This window comes from Stegodyphus dumicola, chromosome 7 (assembly GCF_044657685.1).
Source record: "Stegodyphus dumicola isolate Sdum_Otavi_A_Nest chromosome 7, ASM4465768v1".
NCBI lineage: Eukaryota > Metazoa > Arthropoda > Arachnida > Araneae > Eresidae > Stegodyphus > Stegodyphus dumicola.
This window is the reverse complement of record NC_140774.1, coordinates 195,520,915-195,544,737: the sequence shown is the minus strand read 5'-3', so window position 1 is coordinate 195,544,737 and position 23,823 is coordinate 195,520,915. Positions and strand designations below refer to the sequence as shown.

Here is a 23,823-nt window from a genome sequence, read left to right as displayed (position 1 = left end):
CACCTCAGACATTGTATCATCTTGTTAGCCTTAAATGTAAAACATGGTATCTGATTATAAAATCCTATTGATCCTGCAGCAGTCATTCTGGCAGAAATTTAAAGGAACAGATTGTTCTTAATTAAGTTTTTAGAACAAATACAAGTTATGGATGTAACACATAAAAAATGTAAATCACTTATATAATTTTTCACATTACATCGCCATTGGTAGTCTATTTTCAATTAAAATTGCATATCATGCCTAGTAATGTGCACTTTTCTTGATACTGTAACTTAAATAAAATTGTAGAGGAGTTGTTGCGATGTAAATGTGAAGGAACTCAAAACACGTCCTCGTTTTAAACACGAAACTTATAACACTTATAAGTACGAGAACAGAACAAAAAACAGTGAAAAATAGACAGCATAGCAGCTGCCTTGCGAATGCGTTCGTCTGAGTCTGACTATTCAACTGAATTAAAAATGTTCTTTGGCATAGTTCCAAAAGCGAAAGAGTCAGGTTGAGTTGTTCTGTTCCGGTGCACCGGAACATACTCCCACTCTATCAAGCATTAGTCCTGATATATGGGCAAAGGTGCTAATTTATGAATGTTTCTTTTGAAAACAGAGTTTTTAGTTTTAACCGTGGCCACACGAACTAGTCCGTCAATACCATGATGAAGTTTGACCACTTGTCCTAGTGGCCAAGAACCTGGAAGATGACCATCATCTAGTAACAGGACGATGTCTCCAATTTTCATATTCGGCTGAGTGTCCTTCCAATTCTTTCTGGTTTGAAGCGAAGATAGATATGCTTTGGTCCATGATTTGCAGAAGTCCTTGTGCATCTTTTGAAGGAGATCCCACCTATTCCGTATATTGGCAGGACTAGTAAGATGTAGTTCAGGAGGGGATAGGATCACGTCTCCTGTAAGAAAATGTGAAGGAGTGAGAATATTAATGCAATCAATGTCAGTATTGTTTACACTACATAACGGACGAGAATTCAAAATGGCTTCTATCTGAGCCAATAGAGTTGTCAACTCTTCGAAAGTAAGTAGAGTTTCCGATTACTCTTTTACAGTGATATTTGGTTAATTTAATTGCGGCCTCCCAAATTCCTCCGAAATGAGGAGATGCTGGAGATATAAAGTGCCATTCTATTGATGCTTGAGTTAAATGATGAGCAACGACTTCGTTCTTAGGAAGTGAAGCCCACAATCGTTGTATTTTGCTGAGTTTTCGATTAGCCCCAACGAAGTTTGTTGCATTGTCGCTGTAAATGTGACTTGGAGCTCCTCGTCTAGCACTGAAGCGAAGCAAAGCAGCTAAAAATGCATCAGCGGTTAAATTGCTCACTGCCTCGATGTGTAGTGCCTTAGTAGCAAGACAAATAAATAGAGCAATGTAACCCTTGGTTGATTTTGCTCCACGACCCTTGTTGAATTTGATTGAAATAGGACCGGCATAGTCCACTCCGCAGTTGAAGAAAGGCCTCTCGAGCGTTACACGATGCTTAGGTAGATTACCCATAAGCTGAGATGCAGTGGATGCTTTAAATTTGAAGCATTTGATGCATTTGTGGACACATTTATTAATGAGCTTTTTTCCACCTATGATCCAATATGATTGATAATGTGGGACAGTAATGAAGCACCAGCATGTAAATAAGTCACATGCTTTTCTTTTACGATGAGCTCACTTATCTTGTGTTTAGCAGGTAGAATCACTGTGTGCTTTTGATTAAAAGACAATTCTGAATTTTGTAAACGCCCTCCCACCCGTAAAAGACTGTTTTCATCTATAAACGGATGGAGGGAGTGTAGCTGACTTTTCTTAGGCAACGATCTTTGATTTTTAATGCATTTTAGGTCTTTATTAAAATAATCTTTCTGAACCCATCGAATTATGATTATTTCTGCATTTTTAGTTTCCGTGTAAGTGAGTGGAGAAAAGGAATCAGTTATAAGTGTTTGACATTTGTTATTGGTTTTGCACTTATTGATGAATCTTAAACAATATGCTAAAATGCGTATAATCTTAGAAAATGATGAATATTTTTCAAATAAATCACTATATAATTCATTTGATGTAGCACTATGAAATGAAAATATAGGATCAGGTCTTTGTTCAGCTTTAATTAGATCCTTGATTTCTTTGGAAGCGGATTCCTCTTTCGGCCAGTGACACGAATCCAAGAAAAGCCAACTTGGGCCATTCCACCTCAAGTTGCTATTAAGAAGACATTTGGGATCAATACCACGTGAAGCGATATCTGCTGGGTTCTCTTTGGAAGAGACATGCCTCCAGTATTTTGTTTGAAGTACTTCGATTATTTGAGACATCCGGTTTGCAACAAAAGTCTTCCATTTACGGGGATGTGCCGAGAGCCAGGAAAGTACGAATTTGGAGTCAGTCCAAGCGTAAACATCAAACTTATATTTTTTGAGAGTGTTCATGACTGCACGATATAACTTTGAAAGCAAATGAGCACTGCATAGTTCCAATTTAGGAACAGATACTTGTTTGATAGCTGTGACTTTAGTTTTAGAAACTAAGAGAGAAACCTTTATTTCATTTCTATGTATTTGTTTGCAATATATTGCAGCAGCGTAAGCAAGTGTTGACGCGTCGCAAAAGCCATGCAATTCAAATGTGTCAGAGGAAATAAGCGTGACACCTCTAGGAACGGTAAAATGTTCAACTGCATTGAAAGATTTCTGAAATTTAAACAAATCTTCAGCAAGACTTTGTGGAATAGGAGAATCCCAGTCCCCTTTTGTAAGCCAGAGCTTCTGATAAAAAATTTTCATTACAACAGTACATGGTGAAATTAATCCTAATGGATTGAAAATGCGGGCCGATTGGGACAAAATGCGTCTTTTTGTCAGCGGTGAGGTGAGTGCAAGTGCGGGTTTGAAAATGAATGTGTCTGTTGAAGAGTTCCAAAATAATCCTAAGACTTTCGTGCTTTCCTTATCATTAGGAATTATTTCTAAATTAGTGTCCGTTGAACAATGTTCTTGAAATTCTGCAAGTAATGCATTTGAATTAGAATTCCACTTTCGTAGGTGGAAACCGTGTGTTTGTAAAATATTGGTAATTTCCTTACAAAGTGATATTGCATCACTATCGGTACTTGAACCCGATAGCAAATCATCCATGTATACATCGTGTAGTAAAGTATGAGACACAGCACTATTTTGTGAATAATCTAGTGCAATTTGCTTAATGCACCAAGTGGCTAGGAAAGAAGCTGGAGCTAAACCATATGTTACGGTGTTTAACTTGTATGTGCGTATTGCTTCGTTAGGATTAAACCTCCAAAGAATTTGTTGGTAGTTCCGATCCTCATCGGACACTAAAACTTGATGGTACATTTTCTCTATGTCTGCTGAAAAGACTATTTCCGGAAATCGAAAATTAAGTAAAATTTCAAAAATGTCTCATTGCAATTTAGGACCAACACCCAAGATAGAATTCAATGATTTACCGTTGGAAGTTTTACATGAAGCGTCAAAAACGACTCTTAATTTAGTAGTTGTACTAGACGGCTTGATCACTGCATGATGGGGAAGGAAATATTGTTCATTCTGAAATCTATTGAAACAGTTTTGTGTGACCAATTCCATATGACCTAAATTTTCATATTCATGCATAAAATCCTTGTATTGGTTTTCAAACTCCGAGTTTTCCTTAAATTTACGTTCCATAGCATATAATCGAGAAAGTGCAGCTGGTTTTGAATTACCTAATTCAGATTTAGATTTTAAAAATGGCAACTTCACCACAAAACGACCATCTGAATTAATTGAGTAATTTTCCCGAAAATGTGTTTCAACAAATTGTTCTTCAGGTGAGAATACAGTGTCAGTTGAATTTGGCACTTCTTCTAACTCCCAAAACCTTTTCAATTCGTTGTCAATATTTATTTCATAAATATGCATGTTTGAAAGTGAATTTGATTTTGTTTGAGATTCCGGTAGTTTTCTGGATATGAGGAAACCAAAAATTGAGTTCTGAGCAATTAAATCACTTTGAGAACAAGTTATTTGTCCAGGAAGTAAAATAGAAAACAAGTAGTCAGATCCTAGAATAATATCTATCTTATCCGGAATGTGAAAATATGGATCAGCTAACTTTACATTTTTCAAATGCGTAAAGTCTTTCTCATTTATTTTTTGGCTTGGAAGCGCAGCAGTTAGTTTATCTAATACAAATGCCTTAATTGGCATTCTCACTGATGTATCATGGATTGACATCAACTCAATTTCAACGCAACCTTTTGTAACTGCGACTTCTGAGTCAGCTAAACCCTTCACAGGAAAACGCACATTTTTTCTTTTAAATCCCAATGAATTAATACAAGATTCAGATAATAATGTTGATTCGGAACCACTATCACAAAGCATTCTAATATTATGTTTTTGACCCATCGAATCAATTACATTTACATACGCAGTTGGCAATAAGCCAAAAGTTGTTTGAACGCTATTATTTTGAATTACGGTTCCGTTTTTGTTTTCATTCGTAGACGCAATGTTTGGTATTTCATTCGCGGTTGGATTCTTTTTTTGCTGTTCTGACTGAAAACTGGTCTCAGAAAGAGACGCAGATGTGGAATAACTTTTTAACTGTTTTTCACACAGAGTACTATGATGCAATAACTGGCAATAATGACAACGGTGTTGAGACATACATTCAGATTTTTTGTGCTGACTAGAAAAACAATTTAAACTAAGATTATTTTTTCTGACAAATTGATTTCTTTCTTTGACAGTTAGTGCTTTAAATTTGGGACATTTGAAAAGAAAATGATCTGACTTACACATAATACATTTGATACTTTTGTTCACAGAAAATCTTTTAACATTAGGTTGAGTTTTGTCCCTTTCTTTTTTGTGGAAAATTTCTAAAGAGGAACATCTATCATTTATAAATTGAATAAACATTTCAAAAGTAGGAAATTCCACTTTTGCTGAAAACTCAGACCATTGCTTACATGTTTCGTTATCAACCTTCGGTAATAAAATATAAATTAGCCAGAAATCCCTTTCATTAGCTTTTGGATCAATAGATTTTAAACCTCTAATAATCTCATCAGAAGTATCGGCAATTTTTCGCAAATTAATTGCATTTGCATTAATTACACAAGATTGTTCCATGAAAGTTTTTATTAGTGATGTGACAATTTGTTTTTTCTTATCATACCTAGATAATAATTTTCCCCAGGCTTCCATATAACTATTTTCTGAAATTGGAATATGTTTAATAATAGAAGCCGGTTCATCAGTTAATAAACCCTTTAGATATTGAAATTTTTGAATGTTGCTTAAATTTTCATTGTTATGCACTAATGATACATATAAGTCCTTGAAAGACATCCAGTTTCTGTAATTACTGTTGAAGGATAGCATATTTATTCTCGGTAATTTAAAATTATTAGCAGTATTTGTAGTACTAGAAACTGGAATTTGACGTTCATTAACATTAGTCACTTGCATATTAACAGTAACATTTAATTTCTCAAGTTCTTGTTGTAGTTTGGCTTTGGTTTCATAATATTTCTTCTCAAATTCTTCCATTTCAGAACTTTCCGGCAGATGTTCTGAGTCTGCCTTGTCAAAATCAGAATAAACGTTTTCAATTTTTTGAAGTTTATTCATTAAATCGTATTTTTCGAATAACTGCTTATCAGCATTAATGAAATTTGAAATTCTGGTAAGAGCAGCTTTTGCTCTACCTCTACTATTTTTTGCAATCTTAACCTTGTCTTCCATTACGAAGTAATGGTGCAGTGAGGAAAACCAAAGTCAAACTTGTAAAAAAAAAAAAAAAAAAAAAAATACTTATCTTGCTTGGTCTTTAAATGAAATTCGATGCTAAACGTATTCAGTAGTATCCATTACTGTACCGAATGCAGCGTTGCAGTGCTGACGAAACCGAAATCAAAAGTCCTTTAATCTCGGCGGTGCTTCCAAAATTATTATGTTGCGATGTAAATGTCAAGGAACTCAAAACACGTCCTCGTTTTAAACACGAAACTTATATTAAATAACTGCACAATACAAGTATAAACAAGAAAATAACACATAACACTTAAGTACGAGAACAGAACAAAAAACAGTGAAGAATAGACAGCATAGCAGCTGCCTTGCGAATGTGTTCGTCTGAGTCTGACTATTCAACTGAATTAAAAATGTTCTTTGGCATAGTTCCAAAAGCGAAAGAGTCAGGTTGAGTTGTTCTGTTCAGGTGCACCGGAACAGAACAACTCAACCTGACTCTTTTTAATCTTTTTTTTTCCAGATTTTAATCTTTTTTTTTTTTTTTTAAATGCAAGAAGGAAATGAAAAGACAAAGATCGTGTGATTGAGTTGTGATGTCAAGCCTATCTACTATCAGCACTTAATCACATTCTGTGTCAACAGTATTTTATACATGCTTTATAATGACTTTATGAATCCCACTTGCTTGATTTTTTTAAAAAACACTTCTAAAATTCTAAAGTATTCCAATTAACTGGGCTTTTTTTGTTAGTTGAATGGTGGATAGCTGGAATTTTAGTGTATTTTCCCTTTCCGTTACTGATTACTGTTTACTTCACTCTGATATTTTATTGCTGAAAGCATTGAATAGGTGGCATGTAGTAAAATGTTTTGGAAATGTTGAAATAATTTTTGAAATCCTGTGTAATTTTACTATTTTGTAGCTTTATGTTTTATATACTAGTCTCAGCTCTTACCAGTAGTATTGTAATTAAGTCAAAAAACTGTTTGAATTTTCCACGTATTCTATTCTGTAATCATGTATTGTTTCATAATCCATTAAAATAATACCTTTGTTATTTAATATTTCATATGAACACTGATTATTAACACTGTTTGATACGATTTGTCCGAGGTAAAAACTGTGGCATTGCTTGTTCCATTTGGCTTATTGTTATGCAAATAGTACTTACTGTGTTCTGTGAATGCCATATTGCGGCATGAGGTGAAAATATAGTATGGGGGAGTATAGGGAGTTTCTGGATGTTCTTCTTTCTTTCTATTTGAACTATTCACTAAAGAAAGAAAAGGGATAAAAATGTAACCCATCACATAATATGTAAACAAGTATCCTCTCTATATATATTGTGAACATGAGATATAAAAAGCATGCAAGTCTAAGTTCATGTGTGATATTTCTTGATTGATCTTGCACTAATATAGGAAGGATCACATGTTGTTATAGATTCTTCACATCTTTGCTTTGTAAACTATTAAAAGATCTTAGTTTATCTTGAAAAGGAATGAAATATTCATCATATGATTGCCAGTTTCCCCAACGTACACACAAAAAATTCTGAACACAACCATAAGTTTCAAAATTTATGATTACATTTACATGTAGGATTCATTTCTAAAAAGCTTGATAGATAAGAGAAAGATATATTGCAAAAAGGCAAAAAAAAAAAAAAAAAAAAAAAATCCCTGTAACTGAATGTAATTAAATTCTTTGAAGGTATTCAAACATGCTCACCTGTGAATTTTATCTTCATTTGTACCTATTGGTATGTTAATGACAGCACACATTATATGAAATTGTTCACTTGATTGTTGGGTATTGGGGTTTTGATAATATGTAACATAAAAATTTTAGATGTATGATTATGGATGTATCAGCTGTTGCATGATTCTGAATTTCTAAAGGTTGTTTCTCACAAGGTGTTCATAAGAATGAGATATTTTTTCTAATCCAGAATTAGGATAGTGCCTTTTTTTGGCAAATAGTTCCACTTTGCATTATGGGTAAGTCAGGAAAATAGATCTAACCAGCAATATCTGTAACATGATTGTTTGGTCCTCCTGCATATTATAAAAGATGATACTCTGTTGTCATTTCATAAAGCTGTTTAATGCAGTGTTATTGTTTTAATAGTAACTAATGAATTCAAGAGTTATTGAAATCGTGTGACAGACTCATTATTACAAACTGAAATTTAAACTTTCCTAAACATGAGGGGGGAAAGCTTATGAAACATAAATATCTGCCTTAAAATTTGAAACTTATGTTTTGAACTTTGTTATTGTTAGCAGCATTTTTTTCTTTTGACATTTAAGTTAAACATATTATGTAATGGGAAAGAACGACACACACAAATTAAAAAATTTCACTCGAAAGTTGTACTTGTTCAGTGTAAATTAAATATTCTTAATGAAGTTTTAATATACTTTATTTATTTATGCTGTAGCATTTGGAACTGAAAAGAAAGGAAGTTGTTCCATTAAGCATTGCATTTTTGTATTTGACATTTACTATATGCAAATTTTCATCATTATTTTTTTCTGAATGCATAAAATTTTTGTATAAATCTGGCTATTGTACTTGAGTTTTGTACTATTGACTAATCTGGCTATTGTACTATTGACTTGTTTGCCCAAAAGAGGCATTGGCCCAAATGGTCTGTTGGTCTCGATACAGGATTTTCCATCGTCCACTATAAACAGCTATATCAATTGTCACCAAATATTATTACCCTGTATTATGTTTAAAGAAATTAAATAATGAAGAATCTGCATGTATGTTCCTTGCATTGTGAAAACATGACGGTACCTAAAGCCATCAAATTTTAGTAACATAGTTTTCCACTCGAACATGTGCACCTGGAAGCCCAAATTTTGAGTTTTATTTTTCATATTTTGTAAAACTTTAAATCAACAAGTATCCTCTATATATATATTGTGTAACTCAGTGATTAAAAAACTCAGTGATTTGAAAGTGAGCAGTGACAATGCTATGTAGAATAAAATATTTTTGTCTTCTGTGCTCGAGACTGTCAGAAATTCTAAAGATATGCTGCTCTTAAATATTTTGTGATTTTGTTGTTAAATTGAATTTTATGTGTTTTAAGTGCGAAGAACATGATATTTAATGAATAAAGTTAACACACAAACTGTAAATAATAATTTTTTTTCTGAAAGCCATCTTTTTAAGAAAACTGTACACTGATATGATAAGCTGAGAAAGATTGAAGAAAGAGAAAAATGTATGGCAACACTTTATCAGGAATTCTAAACATACGCTGCTTTTAAAATTTTTATAATTTTGCTGTTAAATTGTATGTGGCATAAGTTTAACGTTAAAGCTTTAAAAAAAAAAAAAAAAAAAAAAAAAAAAAAAAAAAAAAAGCAGCAAGTGGTAGACTGCAAGCTCAGTGAGAGCATAAAAAAACCTTAACAAATCCTTTTGAGCTGTTGTTAAAATCTGAAACCTTTCAAATTTTTTTTCTTAAACAATTATATTCATTTTAATTTTTTAAAAAGTTTTAGATATATTTTTAGAATTAGATTTTGAAGCATTTGTACTGTTTGACAGCTGTTAAGTTTATGTAATGGCTTGCAGTTAGTACAACAGTGCTATATAAAATATAAAGCACTATTGCGAAAGCTGTCTGAATGATCTTGTAACATTCAGTCATTTTATAGTGCTATATTATTAAATTTATTTTTCATTTATTGTTACATTTGGTAAATTAGGTTTAAAAAAAAACCCACCACCAGCAAAACAAAAAGCTTTAAGTCTTAACATCATTAATTTTTGGTATCATTTCAGATTGTTACTCAAGCTATCATATACTATAAAATTAGCATTTAATAATCTTTTTCCATTAATTTATGTGAAAATATGTAAATAAAAATGCTTGCTTTGAGAAATAATTTTTGGAAGTGTTCAAATTAATCCAAATAATAAACTTTAAAATTAATAAAAAAATGCAAGGCTATTTATTGGGTCAGTCCATAAATTCGTGCGCATTTGTTGGTAATTTTTTAAACAATATAAAAAACACAATTTAACATTTTAATCAATTATATATTTTTTTCCATTATCTACAATGTCTTGCTATCTTCCTTACAGCTTACAGCCATTGCTTTAGAAAGACTGGTTTTGATGCAAAAAAACTTGAAAGTTCATTGTGTACATTCTGTTTAGAATTTAATTTTTTTTCCCAGTAAAAAATTTTGTAAGGCACAAAATAAGTGCAAATCACTTGGGACAATATCTGGGGAGTAAGCAGGATGTGGCAAAAGCTCGCAATTAAATTCACTAATTTTTTGCAGCGTTGTTCCAGCCGTATGCGGTCTAGTGTTATAATGATGAAACAACACTTTCTTGATATTCACCCATCGTGGGCATTTTCTGATCAATTGCGAGTTTAAACGGCAAAGTTGTTCACTATAAACTTCTGAATTAATCGTTTGATTTGGTTCTAAGAGTTCAACACATCCTGAACGGGGTTCATCATCAATGCTGCTTGTTCCAACTTTAAATTTTTAAACCATTTCTGGGCAGTCCTTACACTATTAGTGTGTTCACCATGTACACTATTAATTTTTATTGCTGCAAACCTGACAGATTCACCACACGAAAATAAAAAATGTAGCACAGCACGTTTGTACTGATTATCTATATTCATTTTCTATGGGTACTAAAATGTGTTCGATATTTACGAAAGTTGGTGATGAACTGAATAATATGTTAATCAAACAGTGACAAGTTTCAACAGGTTCAAAATTGTATTATTTTAGTAAATGCATCATAGTGAATTCCATGCATACTCTCAATGTACACGAACTTATGGACTGACCCAATACTATAAAATTCAAAATGATTTGAAATCTGTGTATTGTACAAATACATATTCAAGAGGTTCAAAATTGTATTTTTTAGTAAATGCGTCATAGTGAATTCCACGTATAATCTTAATGTGCACAAAATTATGGACTGACCCAATACAATTCGAAAATTTTTTTTCATAATATTTGGAAGGCAGGAACTCGGTAAGCTCAGTCTCTGACAAAATGTCCATATCAAAATCACTAGAAATATTTGGAACTCTTTAGAAAATGAATTATCACTCGCATTTATGTCACTGATTGACTCATTTAGCATGCCAGTGTATCCTTCCTCTGATAAATAACGCTTGCTCTTCATAATTAACTGAAGTCAAGGCTTTCTAAAATAAATAAAAAATCAGCACAAAGCGTAACAGAACCCCACACAGTAACCCTAAAAGGCACTACATAGTGTATGTGGGGAGGAATAATAATAATAAAAAAAAAAAAAAAAATATTTGAAAGGGTATCAGAAACGTGAATGTTTGTATCACATATATAACATGGCGAGTTCAAGAGCCAAGCTCTGTTTGTTTACGTTTTTCTTCTTTCCTAGCAACAGCTGACACCAAAGTTATGCAGAATGTGATCAAACTGAAGGTCAGAATCCTAGAACTATGTACTGTTCAAAAGTAGTTGTAGTATAAACACAGGATGCCATCTAGTTGTCCAAAAAGTGGCTCAACGTGAAATGCACTTATGCATCATCCATCCTCTGAGCGCATCCTCCTGTAATGCATGGGTGGGACACGCAGTTGTGAGAGACGTTTGTAGAGAATGCCTGTATGGGACGCCCATCCAGAAAGGGTTAAATGTCACCTACTGTAAATGCATTGTTTCATTTTTCTATTGAGCTTTTGCTGCCATTTTGTTAAATATAATTAATCTTCTAAATCCAATCTGTGTGTTATTGATTAGATGAAATTATTTAAATAATAATCTATTTAAGTTATAATATATCTAATTAAAAATATTAAATATTTTAGTACAATTGCTTATATATTTTAAGTATATAGAAGATAAATAGCATTACCATGTTAGTCTAAATGTACATTTATATAGTATCCTATAAAAAATTTTACTGTTCCATCGTGGCCATCTTTATTGATGATCTTTATTTATAAACCAAGCTAAGCTTTAAAAGAGCTTAATAATTTTTTTTTTTGTTAACTCTAATTTCAACTCTTCATGTTCTACAAAGTATACCACAGGGTTTACACAAGAAAGTTATAGCACTAAAAAATAAATAAGCAAATGTACAATAACACTACAATTGGGAAAAATTGTATAAAAAATAATAAGTAAAAGAAAATAAAATATTAAAAAAAGTAATAAAATAAAGTTATTAGTTATTAGTCTAAAAAAAAGTTATTAGTCTAAACTGAGAATGGAATTCCAATAAGCAGAAATTGCCTCTTTGGTCCGTAAAAGTTTGAAAAAAATTGGTGTCCAAGGATACAGACAGGTGTTTCAAAGTTGCCTGAAGATTATCTTCCTCTGCTGGACATGATGAATACACTCAAGAAAAATATGCTTTACATCTGCACGCCATTACCTCAGCTGAACAAAGCATTTGAAGCAAGTCCAAATTGCTTAAAATTGCATGTCCAGTCAAAAACTGAGTTACTTTAAAATCTGTTGAAAAATGATCAACTTTTATTCTGTGAAAAATTGTAGGAAAAAACCCTTTTGTGCTTTTGGTAAGGCCAGATACTGTCTGTTCGAAGTACAGTTAGCATCATTTCTGTAAAAGCGTTTCCGGCGAGAAACAGAAACACAATGATTTAAATTAATGTGAAGCTTTGTGGCTAACTTTGCTAGACCATCAGACCTCTCATTTCCACAATGTCCACGAACATAAGTAAAATAAATGCCAGAGTCAAGATCTTGCAAGTTCTTAATAACAACCTGAATTTCAACTGCAGATTTCACTGAAACACTAATTTTTTTTAAATAATTGTAGCGAATAAAGAGAATCACTGCATATTAAAATATGCATTGATCTCTAGTCACTACAAGAATTTTGAATTTATTTTACTGGAAGGTTTTAGCAACTTTGCCTAAAAAACAGTGCATTTACCATCAGTTCTTTTATAATTTGAATACTCTTTCATGTTTATCTTCATAAACAACAAAAGCAAGGCCAACCATATCATTCACCTTACTTCAATCTGAAAAGGAAATTGATTTGTACTTTTCAAGCACAGCATCAGGTTAGCCAAAAACTGGCATAGGATTCCTGTTAAAAGGATGTGATTTGGACAATTTTTCAAAAACTGAAACTTTTCAAAAAATTATTTTTTAGTTTTTTATTTACATTAGGTATCAAACTGATAAACTGTTTTAATATAAATTGTTTTCCCAGGCTTTAATTTTCTTAATTATTAGAAGATAGTAACAAATTTATTCTTTTAAGATTAGTTGTTTTTTCCTTATCTATTTTTAGTAGGAATTTGTTTTTAATTCATATGAATTTAAATCACTGATCTGCTAATACTATTATGAATTTTATCTAAAACATTTAGCAACATTATTCTCTTGTTAGGTGGGTGGAGAATGCGAATTGCATTGGCTAGAGCTTTGTATGTACGGCCACATTTGCTGCTTTTGGATGAGCCAACAAATCACTTGGATTTGGAAGCTTGTGTGTGGTTGGAAGATGAATTGAAAACGTAAACATTTTTCATTCATAGTAAAGTTTTAATTTTAATTATGAATATTTTAAGTGATTTAAAAAATTATTATAATGTTTTAAATCACTTAAAATATTTAAAAAATTATTATAATGTTTTAATCATGGTGAAACTGTTTCCTTTTAATCTAATTTTATTAACATGGTTTTTATAAATTTCAGAGAATTCTTATGTTTTTGTAGTTTATTAACTAAAAATTACTAGTGTATAATAGGAAATGTTGAGAGTGAATATTGAAAAATGAGCAATGCCATCACAGGGACTCGAACCTGGTCCTCTCAAATGTGCGCTGAATGTGCTACTCTTACACCATGAAGGCATGCAGAAAGGAGGGAGAAAATATCTTATAACATAAACATATATCTAAGAGTTTGTTCTCTGTGATTCTGAATACATTTGTTTTTAGTGATACAAGTTATATGTTGTATTGTTTTAGAGGTTTTATTCATTTCTCTTAGAGTTTGCTAGCATTGAGGTGAATATTTTTTTTTTTGTATTGCACAGCGAAATATTTTTTATACTTCAAATGGCAAGCAAAATATTATGATAAAGTTTTAAAACTAATTCTGACAACTACTCGAGTATTCCTCTTATAATATGGCAAAAAATTATAACAACTGGATCACAAATTTAATTTATCCAAAGTGTTAGCAATGCAAATTTCCCATCCCCAGAAGACAGGACATTCTGTTATTGCACCATCTCAAGAGAGCAGTTTGATGACTTAGGCACCTGTCATGAAAGGGTTGAATGACACATTGTTAGCTAAATATATTTATAGAGGAAGAAAGAAAAAGAATAAGAATGAAAAAACATGAATATTAAGAAATGATTATCATTAGCATTTAAAATACCTAAATAGTACTTGCTTTCAACATAATTAAATTTTTGCTCTTAAATAGCATTTGCACTTTAAATTAGTTGTAATTGTAATATTACTGTTTCAAACTGAATTTCAGAAACCCGTATTTAATTGAGTTTCTACAGTAACAAGAGATTTTTAGATAATTTATCTGAATTGGGTTAATAACTTATTGTTAGTCAATTCTTTTAGCAAAGCTCCTTCAGAATATACTGTTCTTCTGCACAAGTACACAGATAATTATTTTTGGAATAAATATAAATTAACAATGAAGTATCTTGTTTTCAAAGCGACTTCTAAAATAAAGCAATGTTAAATAAATATAAAAGTAAACCTCAAAATGTAAATAAAAAAAGACAAGTCTTTGTTCACATATAAAATGTTTTAAAAAAAATTAGGGCAAGTTTAGTAAATTAATATTTTTTGAAAAATATTTCACCTTTTCAAGCAACATGCAAGAAAGGTGAGTAGGGGTAAATTAAAGATATTGAATCTGTAACTTTTATTAGAATACATTTTAGATTTTCATTAAAATAACTTGACACAATATTAAATTTTATTAAAACATGACACATCTTGCAAATATTAATTTGAAGATGCATTATGTTATTTTAATCTGTTGTTCTCTTTTTAGGTATAAAAGAATATTAGTGGTTATATCTCATTCTCAAGATTTTCTAAATGGTGTCTGTACAAATATAATTCATATCAACAAGAAGAAATTGAATTACTATGGTGTAAGATATCAAAGTTTTATTTTACATTCTGGGATTTTTATTTTATAATATTAAATACCTCGTTTTTTTCCAAACCTCTTAGTGTGCCTTATCTATCTTTTGTTTATAAAAGACTTTGTCCCATAATGAAAGAGTGCTGTACAATTGTTAATGAGAAATAGTTATAAGACACACTATATTTAGAACAAAAGTAAGACATGTACGAGATTTTTGTCTGTAGCTCAATTAGTGTAGCTTTCTGTTTTCATAATTTTAGTTATCTAATGTAAACAGTATAAAATTATTCAAAGGCATTTAATTTCTAAAAGATATATATAACTACGGTGAACCATCTGTCAATAACCATCTAAGGCTCTTTGTTTTCCTGTGGAGGTGGCAGTCTGAGAAAGGTGATGTCCGGTGTTGATATTAATTTATGTTGTCAGAAATATTGCCACGTTCAGATATCATCATCTTAAAGATATGATCAGTGGGAAATAGTTCCCTTTATTGCTAAATTTTGTTCTCCTGAGCTTTCAGATTTAGTTTGTCACTTTGTGATTATTTGCACCTGCATTTAAAAGTCATAAATTTCCTGGCTTGAACTTCTAGTGATAAATTTTTTGCCAAGTTAATGCACAAAAGCAAAAGCCATTTTCAAAAGGGTGGAAAGCTGAGAATTACCTACAGGAACAATTAATAAAATAAAAAAAAAAAAAAAAAGTAAGAATCATTGCTAACATTTTTTAAAGAAACCCTGTAATTTTATTGCATTTTCATTTTGTACGCAACAATCTGTTTTTTGCTAAAAAAATTGCACAACCTCAGCATCGCTCACAACTTTTGCATTGCACAATTGGCTAATGATCAATAAAATGAATAGTTTTTGTAAATAGAGATGACTGTTTTCAAAACTCTTTCCATCCTGCATTCTGAGATTTTGTTTGCAATTTTTCACACTGCATATCCATAAAATTTGGTTGTTTTTAAAGTACAACTTCATGGAATTTCAATTTTTGGATTCTGTATGTATTATCGGGCAAAATGCCATATTTCTGTAGAAATGCAACACTTCCTTTTTCATCAGCCAGCAAACTCCACAGTCCCATCGGGAACTGTTGCAAGAAAAACAAATGTATTCAATTGCAAAAAGAAACACTGCTCACAAAAATGATGATGGTATTTCAAAAATGTGAATTTGCGTAAATTTTAAACAGACATGTGCTACCCTACATACCTAGGTTGCCACATAAATGCTTTTTGCACATGCTGTGGGTCGCGGCATAACTACACTGATTGAAAATGAAATCCCAACACCAAGAAATCAGGTTTAAAGGAATAGAATGTAGGCAGAGCATTTGACTGGGTAACATATTTATTTATTTGATTAACGTTTCAAGATCACAGGTTAAATTGTAAAGTCATTAGATTTATTTTGAAAGCAGGCAAGATGAAAAATTAGCAACACCTTCACCGGGAATCAAACTTTGGACCTCTGGAATACCGGGTCCAGCATGCAGACCACCACACCACGAAGGCACGCTAGGAAGGTGGGAGAAATACCTTATATATCCCCCCTTTTAAAGGGCAGCTGGGGTTTTTAGGGGAACCAATTGCCAAATCCTGGGTAAGGAGAATCATCACCCTTTTAGTTCGGGTGCCACTGTAGAGTCGTTAGGTTTATTTCAGAAGCAGGAGAGATGAAAAATTAGTAACGCCTTCGCCGGGAATCGAACCACGGTCCTCTGGAATACCGGCCCAGCGTGCAGACCACAACACCACGAAGGCATACTAGGAAGGTGGGAGAAATGCCTTATAAAAGTATGCATGAAAAGAGCCAGTTCAAATATGAAATGTGGTACATTAATAACTGCAGTAGTCACTATCACGTTGAATGCAAGCATGTAAATGCACTTGCATTGTGTTGTACAGGTGCTGTATGTGTCATTTTATGGGATAGAGTTCCATGCATGTTGCACTTGGTCAGTCAAATCAGCAATGGTATTTGCTGATTTGATTTTGATGATTGTCGTCCAGTCAAGCCCATTTGTATTTGAAGGGAGAAAGATCGAGGGATCTAGCAGGCAAAGACAACATGCTGACACTGTAGAGCTCCTTTGTTGATAGCAGCAGTATAGCGATGAGCATTATCCTGTTATTATTTTAAAATGCACCCTGCTTTCTCAAGAATTTTACCATAACCTGTGCAATCATCAGTGTGATGTACGAATTTGCTGCCAAGGTATGTGAGATAATGAAAAGAGTGTTCCTGCTTTATGAAATTTCTTACTAGACCAATACTCCTGGTGTAGATCTGATGTATCTATATTGCAAACAGCCCAATTCCAAGAGCTCATCTGGCCTCCTTCTAACCAACGTATGCCATCACTGAATCAAGACAGAAATAACTCTCATATGAGAACATAACTGATTTCCACTCTGCCCTCCAATGAGCTTTTGCTTATCACCACCAAAGTTGCTGATGGGGGTGATCTAGAGTTAGTGGCAGTGCCACAACAGAGCATTTGAATCGAGCTATCCCTCAAGTAATTGATTTGTTACACTTTTCTGTGTTGTTCTGGTGATGCTGGAGATGTAGTTTGATGTGCTTCAGATATGTGTGGCAAACATGGCAGTCTTTTCTTTGAGTGGTGGCACATATTGGCCTCACTGCTGCTTTCTTCTGTAAATTCTTATGACCACTGCTACTAGCATACAAGCACTCTGTATACATCCCTGAAGTCTTTTTGCAGTGTCATAAAAAGAAAATCCAACTTCTCACAGCCTTATTATTTGGTTCACACTCATTAAACTGCTGATGCTGCTTCATCTCTTTGAAGACATTCTTGATTCAAATTTTGCTCACTGTGTGTTATTAGGAAGACAAATAAAGCATACAAATTTTACATTGCATATTTAAATTAAATGTGATTTGCATGTTCACTTATTCGTCTAGCATAAAAGCTGAAGATGCTTCATCTTTCAGATGTGCAAATACTCCTCCCAAATTTTGTTTTTACCTAGCCCAACTCCTTCTTGGTGTCGGGATTTCTGTGTATTTTAGCAGCATATTGCATTGTCTCTTGATACTTCTTTGTGATTTTTCAGTTGGGGTGAAGGTCATCAGAAAGTGCTTTTTTTTATATAGCATTTGCAATACCATTTACTTTCATAGACTTGTGATTTTTACTTTAAAAATTAAGCATTTTGATAAATTTATATATAAGTGTATTTCTTTCTAGGGTAACTATGACACATTTGTTCGAACTCGTTTAGAACTTCTGGAAAATCAAATGAAACGGTACAACTGGGAGCAGAGTCAGATAGCACATATGAAGGTAACGTGTTTTGATATGTGTTTATAAATCATGAAGAGTTTTATAAGTGAATATTGAAAAATGTTGGAAAGATCAATGATGCTAAAAGGCCGATTTGAGAAGCAGATCTTAATTATGATACTGCTTTTCTGTTTCCATGAAAGTATTTAGAAGCATGTACTGAGATCTAATATATTTTAGTGACAAATATTTTCAGGTATCATTGTATTATTATCTAGTTTTCTACACACTTTTTGTGGCAGTATAGTTAAGATATATTTTTAATTCTGTGTGTGATTTTGAATATATATATATAAAGGTTTCTCATTAGAATTTTGAAACTACTGGCTGTGAACCTACCAAAGCCATATATGCATGTCTATGGATATTTTTTATAATACCTTTAAATATATACATATGATTTTCAAAATGTATTTGAGCAATTAAGGCAGTATGTGAAAAAGGAAAAGAGGAAAAAAGTATGATGTGACAGGAACTTATTAGATACATAATTAATAAATTCTCTTTTTCATGGCATTTTTTGAGAACTTTCAGATTTAGTTAAATCTTCAGGTAGTTGAGAGATTAATATACCATTCTGCTATTGAAATATTTGAAGTAAAACCAAAGTGTAACATAGTTTTGGTTCCATTTGTTTTGAGCTTTAATTGATATAAAGCTTGTTATGCAATTGTTAATCTGCAGAACAGTTCTTTTAGATCTATAGTTATATTTTAGTTGATTAGTTTGTGAATTTAATTGTATAGTTTTCTGCACATTTAGTCTCACACCTGCCTGCAGTTAGACATTTGTGTGTTTTCTTCACAGTTGTTCTCACTAGCTCCACGGCCTTTTTTGGCTTTTCCAGATGGCATTTTCACCTTTTATTGACTTTGTATGCATTTATTTATTATAATTAATTTATCAGCTATTCATGTCCTAATCTCTTAAAAAAAATCTGTACTAGATGAATCTCATAAATAAGTTATAAAAAAAAGATATTTTTGCTAAAATCATTAATTTACTAAGAAAGTGCTGGAGAGCATTATTATATAAAATTAAGTTTGAGGGATTTCTTGTGTATTGTGGTCTAGCATGCAAGCTTTTGAGTCTGTAGCATGATCTGATGCATAGAATCTTCTTTTGATTTAACTGCATGAAATATTCTGCTCTCTCTAACTAATGAAAATAGCATATTATATATTTTCAATTCCAATTAGGCATTATAACTTTGTAAAGAATTTTAAGAGAAATGTAATTTTGCATGTGTTAATTTAAAGGAAGATTAAAAAAAAAAAAAAAAAAAACTTGCAATCTTTGTCAGTATTTAATTAAATGAGAGAAATTTATCCATTTTTATGGCAACTAACATTTCAAGAGATTTTTAAAATTCCACGAGTTAGTTTCAATTTTTGTAAATTTTTTTATTTATTGTTTCAGTGTGTAATTTTACAATATATACCTATATTATTATGAATTTTTTAAAAACTGGATTGTTTTTATTTACCTAACTGTACATAATAGTGATATTGATATTAGAGCATTGTCTTCAGTTGATGCACCAGTATCTTTAGCATGAATTATTTTTAGAAATATCGTTAATATATAAAAATATCATTCATAATAAGCAGCAATCTGTGTTGAATGCATAAGACTACAAAACACTAGGAATTTTTTCTGTGTTTAATCCTTAAAAGTGGAATGCATTGGCTGCCTGGATTTCTGTGGTTTCATGTGTTTAACTGTTCTATGAATCTAATCCACTTTCTTCTTATGAGATTTTACATAAGAATGATATACATGATGATATCTTTCCCAATGTAGATAGCATTCAAATATTTTATTGTGCGAGTTCCTCTTTATGTAACAGGCTATTTATAATAATTCTTGCGGAAACAGACTAATGTACTCATATAAGCTGTAAACAATTTATAATTCATTTTTGTGATTTACTTTTGCCTGTGTGTGTAAATTCTCTTTTGTGATTTCTCTGATTTAGCCCATACGTTTGATAATGATTATGATGATAGTAATTTTACTATCCACACTAAAGTGTAATCCCATTCATCTTTTAAAATATCTGAGCAATTTAAGAATTTGAAGAGGTGAAATTCTTTTGATAATTTAATTTTAGTAAATGGATTTTAAGATTTCTTTAGGATAGTTTTTATAATGAAACTGTTAGTAAATATCAGCTTAAAAATCTTACTATTTTTTATTTTTGGATTTTCCTTTTCATTAAATACCCCATAACAGAATATTGGTGGAGAACATGATGAAATAAGGCCGAGTTTGAGTGATTTCTAGTGCATTGTGGTCTAGCAGCAAGCTTTAGGGTTTGTAGCATGATCTGGTGCTAGATTTTACATTGATTAAACTCGAGAAGCACATGAAATATTCTGATTCTCTAGTGATTAAAATAATGTATTTAATACATTTTTGCCATTACTAATTATTGTTACTAATCTTTTCATAAAATACCTCATAACAGAAATGTTGGTAGAGAACATGATGATATAAGGCCGAGTTTGAGTGATTTCTAGTGCATTGTGGTCTAGCCGCAAGCTTTGGGGTTTGTAGCATGATCTGGTGCTAGATTTTATATTGATTAAACTCGAGAAGCGCATGAAATATTCTGATTCTCTAGTGATTAAAATACTTTATTTAATGCATTTTTGCCATTACTAATTATTGTTACTAATCTTTCATCTTTCTGATCTCAACATAATCTAGTTCAGATGCATGAATTCATCATAGAAGTAGGGAGAGAGTGTCTGCCATTAAGGTCTTGGGCTTGCCAATCTGTCCTAGTTTTGATCGGAATCAGTTCGGGAACAAATTTAAGGATCTCCTAGCTATTTTCCCTATGATCAGGAAACTTATGGCTCTAGGAAACTTATGGCTTGATGGTATTTTAAATGCCTCCATTATGGGAAGATACTGTATAATTACAAACTTCGTGCCTTCTCTGAAATTTGAATCTGGCCCCAATAATTTAGCAGCTACAGCCCTAACTGCTATAATGTTTAGGACAGCTGCTACATATTTTTAATGTTGAAAGGTATTAAAAATAAAATAAACATGAGCAGAAATAAATAAATTTGATATAACATAGGTTTCTGTATGGAAATCAAATTAGAGACATCTACAGTCATAAAACATTTAATATTTCTTTTTGTTAAATAATTTATTAGAAATTGTATATATTGGGGAACATATGATGTAACGCCAAGTTTGAATGATTTCTAGTGCATTGTGGTCTGGCAGCAAGTTTTAAGGTCTGTAGCATGATCTGGTGCATTGGATTTTATTTTGATTGAACTTAAGAAGTGCATGAAGCATTCTGATTATCCAAGTGTTAAAAACAATACACTGAATGCACATTTTGACTATAAAGATAATATGATAACTTAATTTTGACATCTTCTGGAAAATCGGATTAAACTGTTTAACTGAAAGTTAACTGAAGCATAGATCAAGGTAAAGTGTTGCATTTAGTGTTTACAACCATGAAATATTTTAAGAGGATATTGAAAATTATTTGTACAGATCTATGATTCTAAAAGGTTAATTTGAGAAGCAAGTCTTAATTTGATAATGCTTTTTCCAGTTTCCCCGAAAGTATTAAGAAGCCTTTGCTGATATCTAACATATTTTTTAATGACAAATTTTTAATATAATATATAATTTAACTTTTGTCTAGCTTTTCACATATTTTTGTGGTAGAATATTTAAGATATATATTTTAATTCTGTTTAATGAATAGGCATATGTAGAAAGCTTTCTCTTTTGAAACTACCAACTGCTATCTAATTTTACTTATGTAAGTTTGAAAACTTCATAATTTTTGGTGAATAAATGATAAAATTTTAACCTTCAGCCAATTAAGCCATTTATGTATGTCTGCAAATATTTTTTCTAATGCTTATACATGCATGTGTATTTTAAAATATATGTGGGCAATTAAAACAGCATGTAAAAAAAAGGGGGGGAGAAAAAAGCGAAAAAATATATATGATAAGAGTATTTTCGAATAATCCAAAAAATATTCATTTTTCCCTGGTATTTTTTAGAACAATGGGATTTAGTAAAATCTTCAGGTGGTTAGAGGATTATTGTAGTCAAAATTATTGTAGTCAGACCATTCAGGTCAAAAAAACTAATAAAGTAAAAATAGATTATAATGTGATTTTGGTAATATTCATTTAGAACTTTTTTATGGACATTGCTAATCTGCATGGTTGTTTTAGAGCTAGACTTACATCTTAGTTGATTATTTTATGCATTTAATTGCATAAATTTATTTCTCAAATGATGATATCAGGCCGAGAATCTGAGAGCTTGTTTTTTGTGGGTTCGCTTAATAGCTGAGCCTGCTTAAAAAAAGCTTTGTGCCGAAATCCTTAAAGCGATTATTGCTGATGAGAAATTTTTGTATATGGAGTTGTTTATATTTTAAATAAATAACAGAAAGGAAGTCACTACAACATAATCATACTGATTTGTAATTTTTAGTGTAATTTGGCATTTTACTTTATTTGGGTTAAAATGAAGCTCTCTGGACGAGACCTATGGGTAAACTTAACAGTATGAAATTGTTTATTTTACCTACTTAAGTTTTGGTAAGGCATTTTTAAAAATTGTTTTTTCTCTTAATTTTTATGTTTATTTCCACCATGTTATTTATTAAATAGAACAGAGAAATAGAGACATTTGTTATACTTTGTTTACTCACTTACACCAATTTAATTCTACAACCACATGAAATATTCTGATATCTCTTACCAATGAAGATGCCATGCTATATTTTTCATTTCTAACCAGTTCTAGCTAATTCTAAATTAGCAAAATTTCAGGTTTTTCGAAAATAATAAGGAAATATTTTTTTGTGTTTATTTTTAAAATGAAAATTCAAACGATCTTGTAATTACTATCAATACTTAATTAAATAATGAAAAGCTGTTTATTTTTTGAGAGGCTAATGCATCAAGAGAGATTAAAAATTCTGTAATCTGTGTTGTATCATAAATTACATGTAATTTTGTAAGATTTTTTGGTTGTGGTTTCAGTGTGTAAATTTAAATTTTACAGTACTTTTCTTTTTAAAATTAGACCTTTTTTTAAAAATTTACTCCAGTAATTCTGTAAAGGTAGTTAAGATATGTTGAATTAAAATGAATGTAAATATTTTGAATTAAATTGGATGTAACTTATGTCTAAGATAGATGTTGGTGTTATATCAGGTCAGTATTTTCAGTAGATGCACCATTGTCTTCAGTGTATAAATATTTTTTGAAATAATGAATATTTGTATATCCTTAATATATTAAAAGTACCTTGTATAATAAGCACTAGTCAGTTCTGAATATGTAGGACTAGAAAACAATGCAAATTTTTCTTGGGTTTAATCCTTGAATTTTCATGGTTTTTTTCTCAGTGTACTGTGAATCTAACTGAATTTCTTCTTGTGACATTTCATGTGATGTCATCTTTCCTGAGGCAGAAAACTTTCAAGTATTTTATTGTAATAAATTCCTACTTTTTATAATAAGCTATCTATTATAACACTTCTTACACACAAAAATAAAGTATACTCATA

At 31.4% G+C, this 23,823-nt stretch overlaps 1 protein-coding gene across 1 annotated transcript in view; it reads left to right on the top strand.

The window, feature by feature from the left end:
* LOC118185369 (ATP-binding cassette sub-family F member 2) overlaps positions 1-23,823 on the top strand; it is a 69,929-nt gene that overhangs the window by 26,435 nt on the left and 19,671 nt on the right. Inside the window, exons 6-8 of the mRNA XM_035355207.2 lie at positions 13,182-13,308; positions 14,826-14,928; positions 18,150-18,245. Coding sequence (XP_035211098.1) covers positions 13,182-13,308; positions 14,826-14,928; positions 18,150-18,245 — 326 coding nt within the window. The remainder of the gene's footprint in view (positions 1-13,181; positions 13,309-14,825; positions 14,929-18,149; positions 18,246-23,823) is intronic.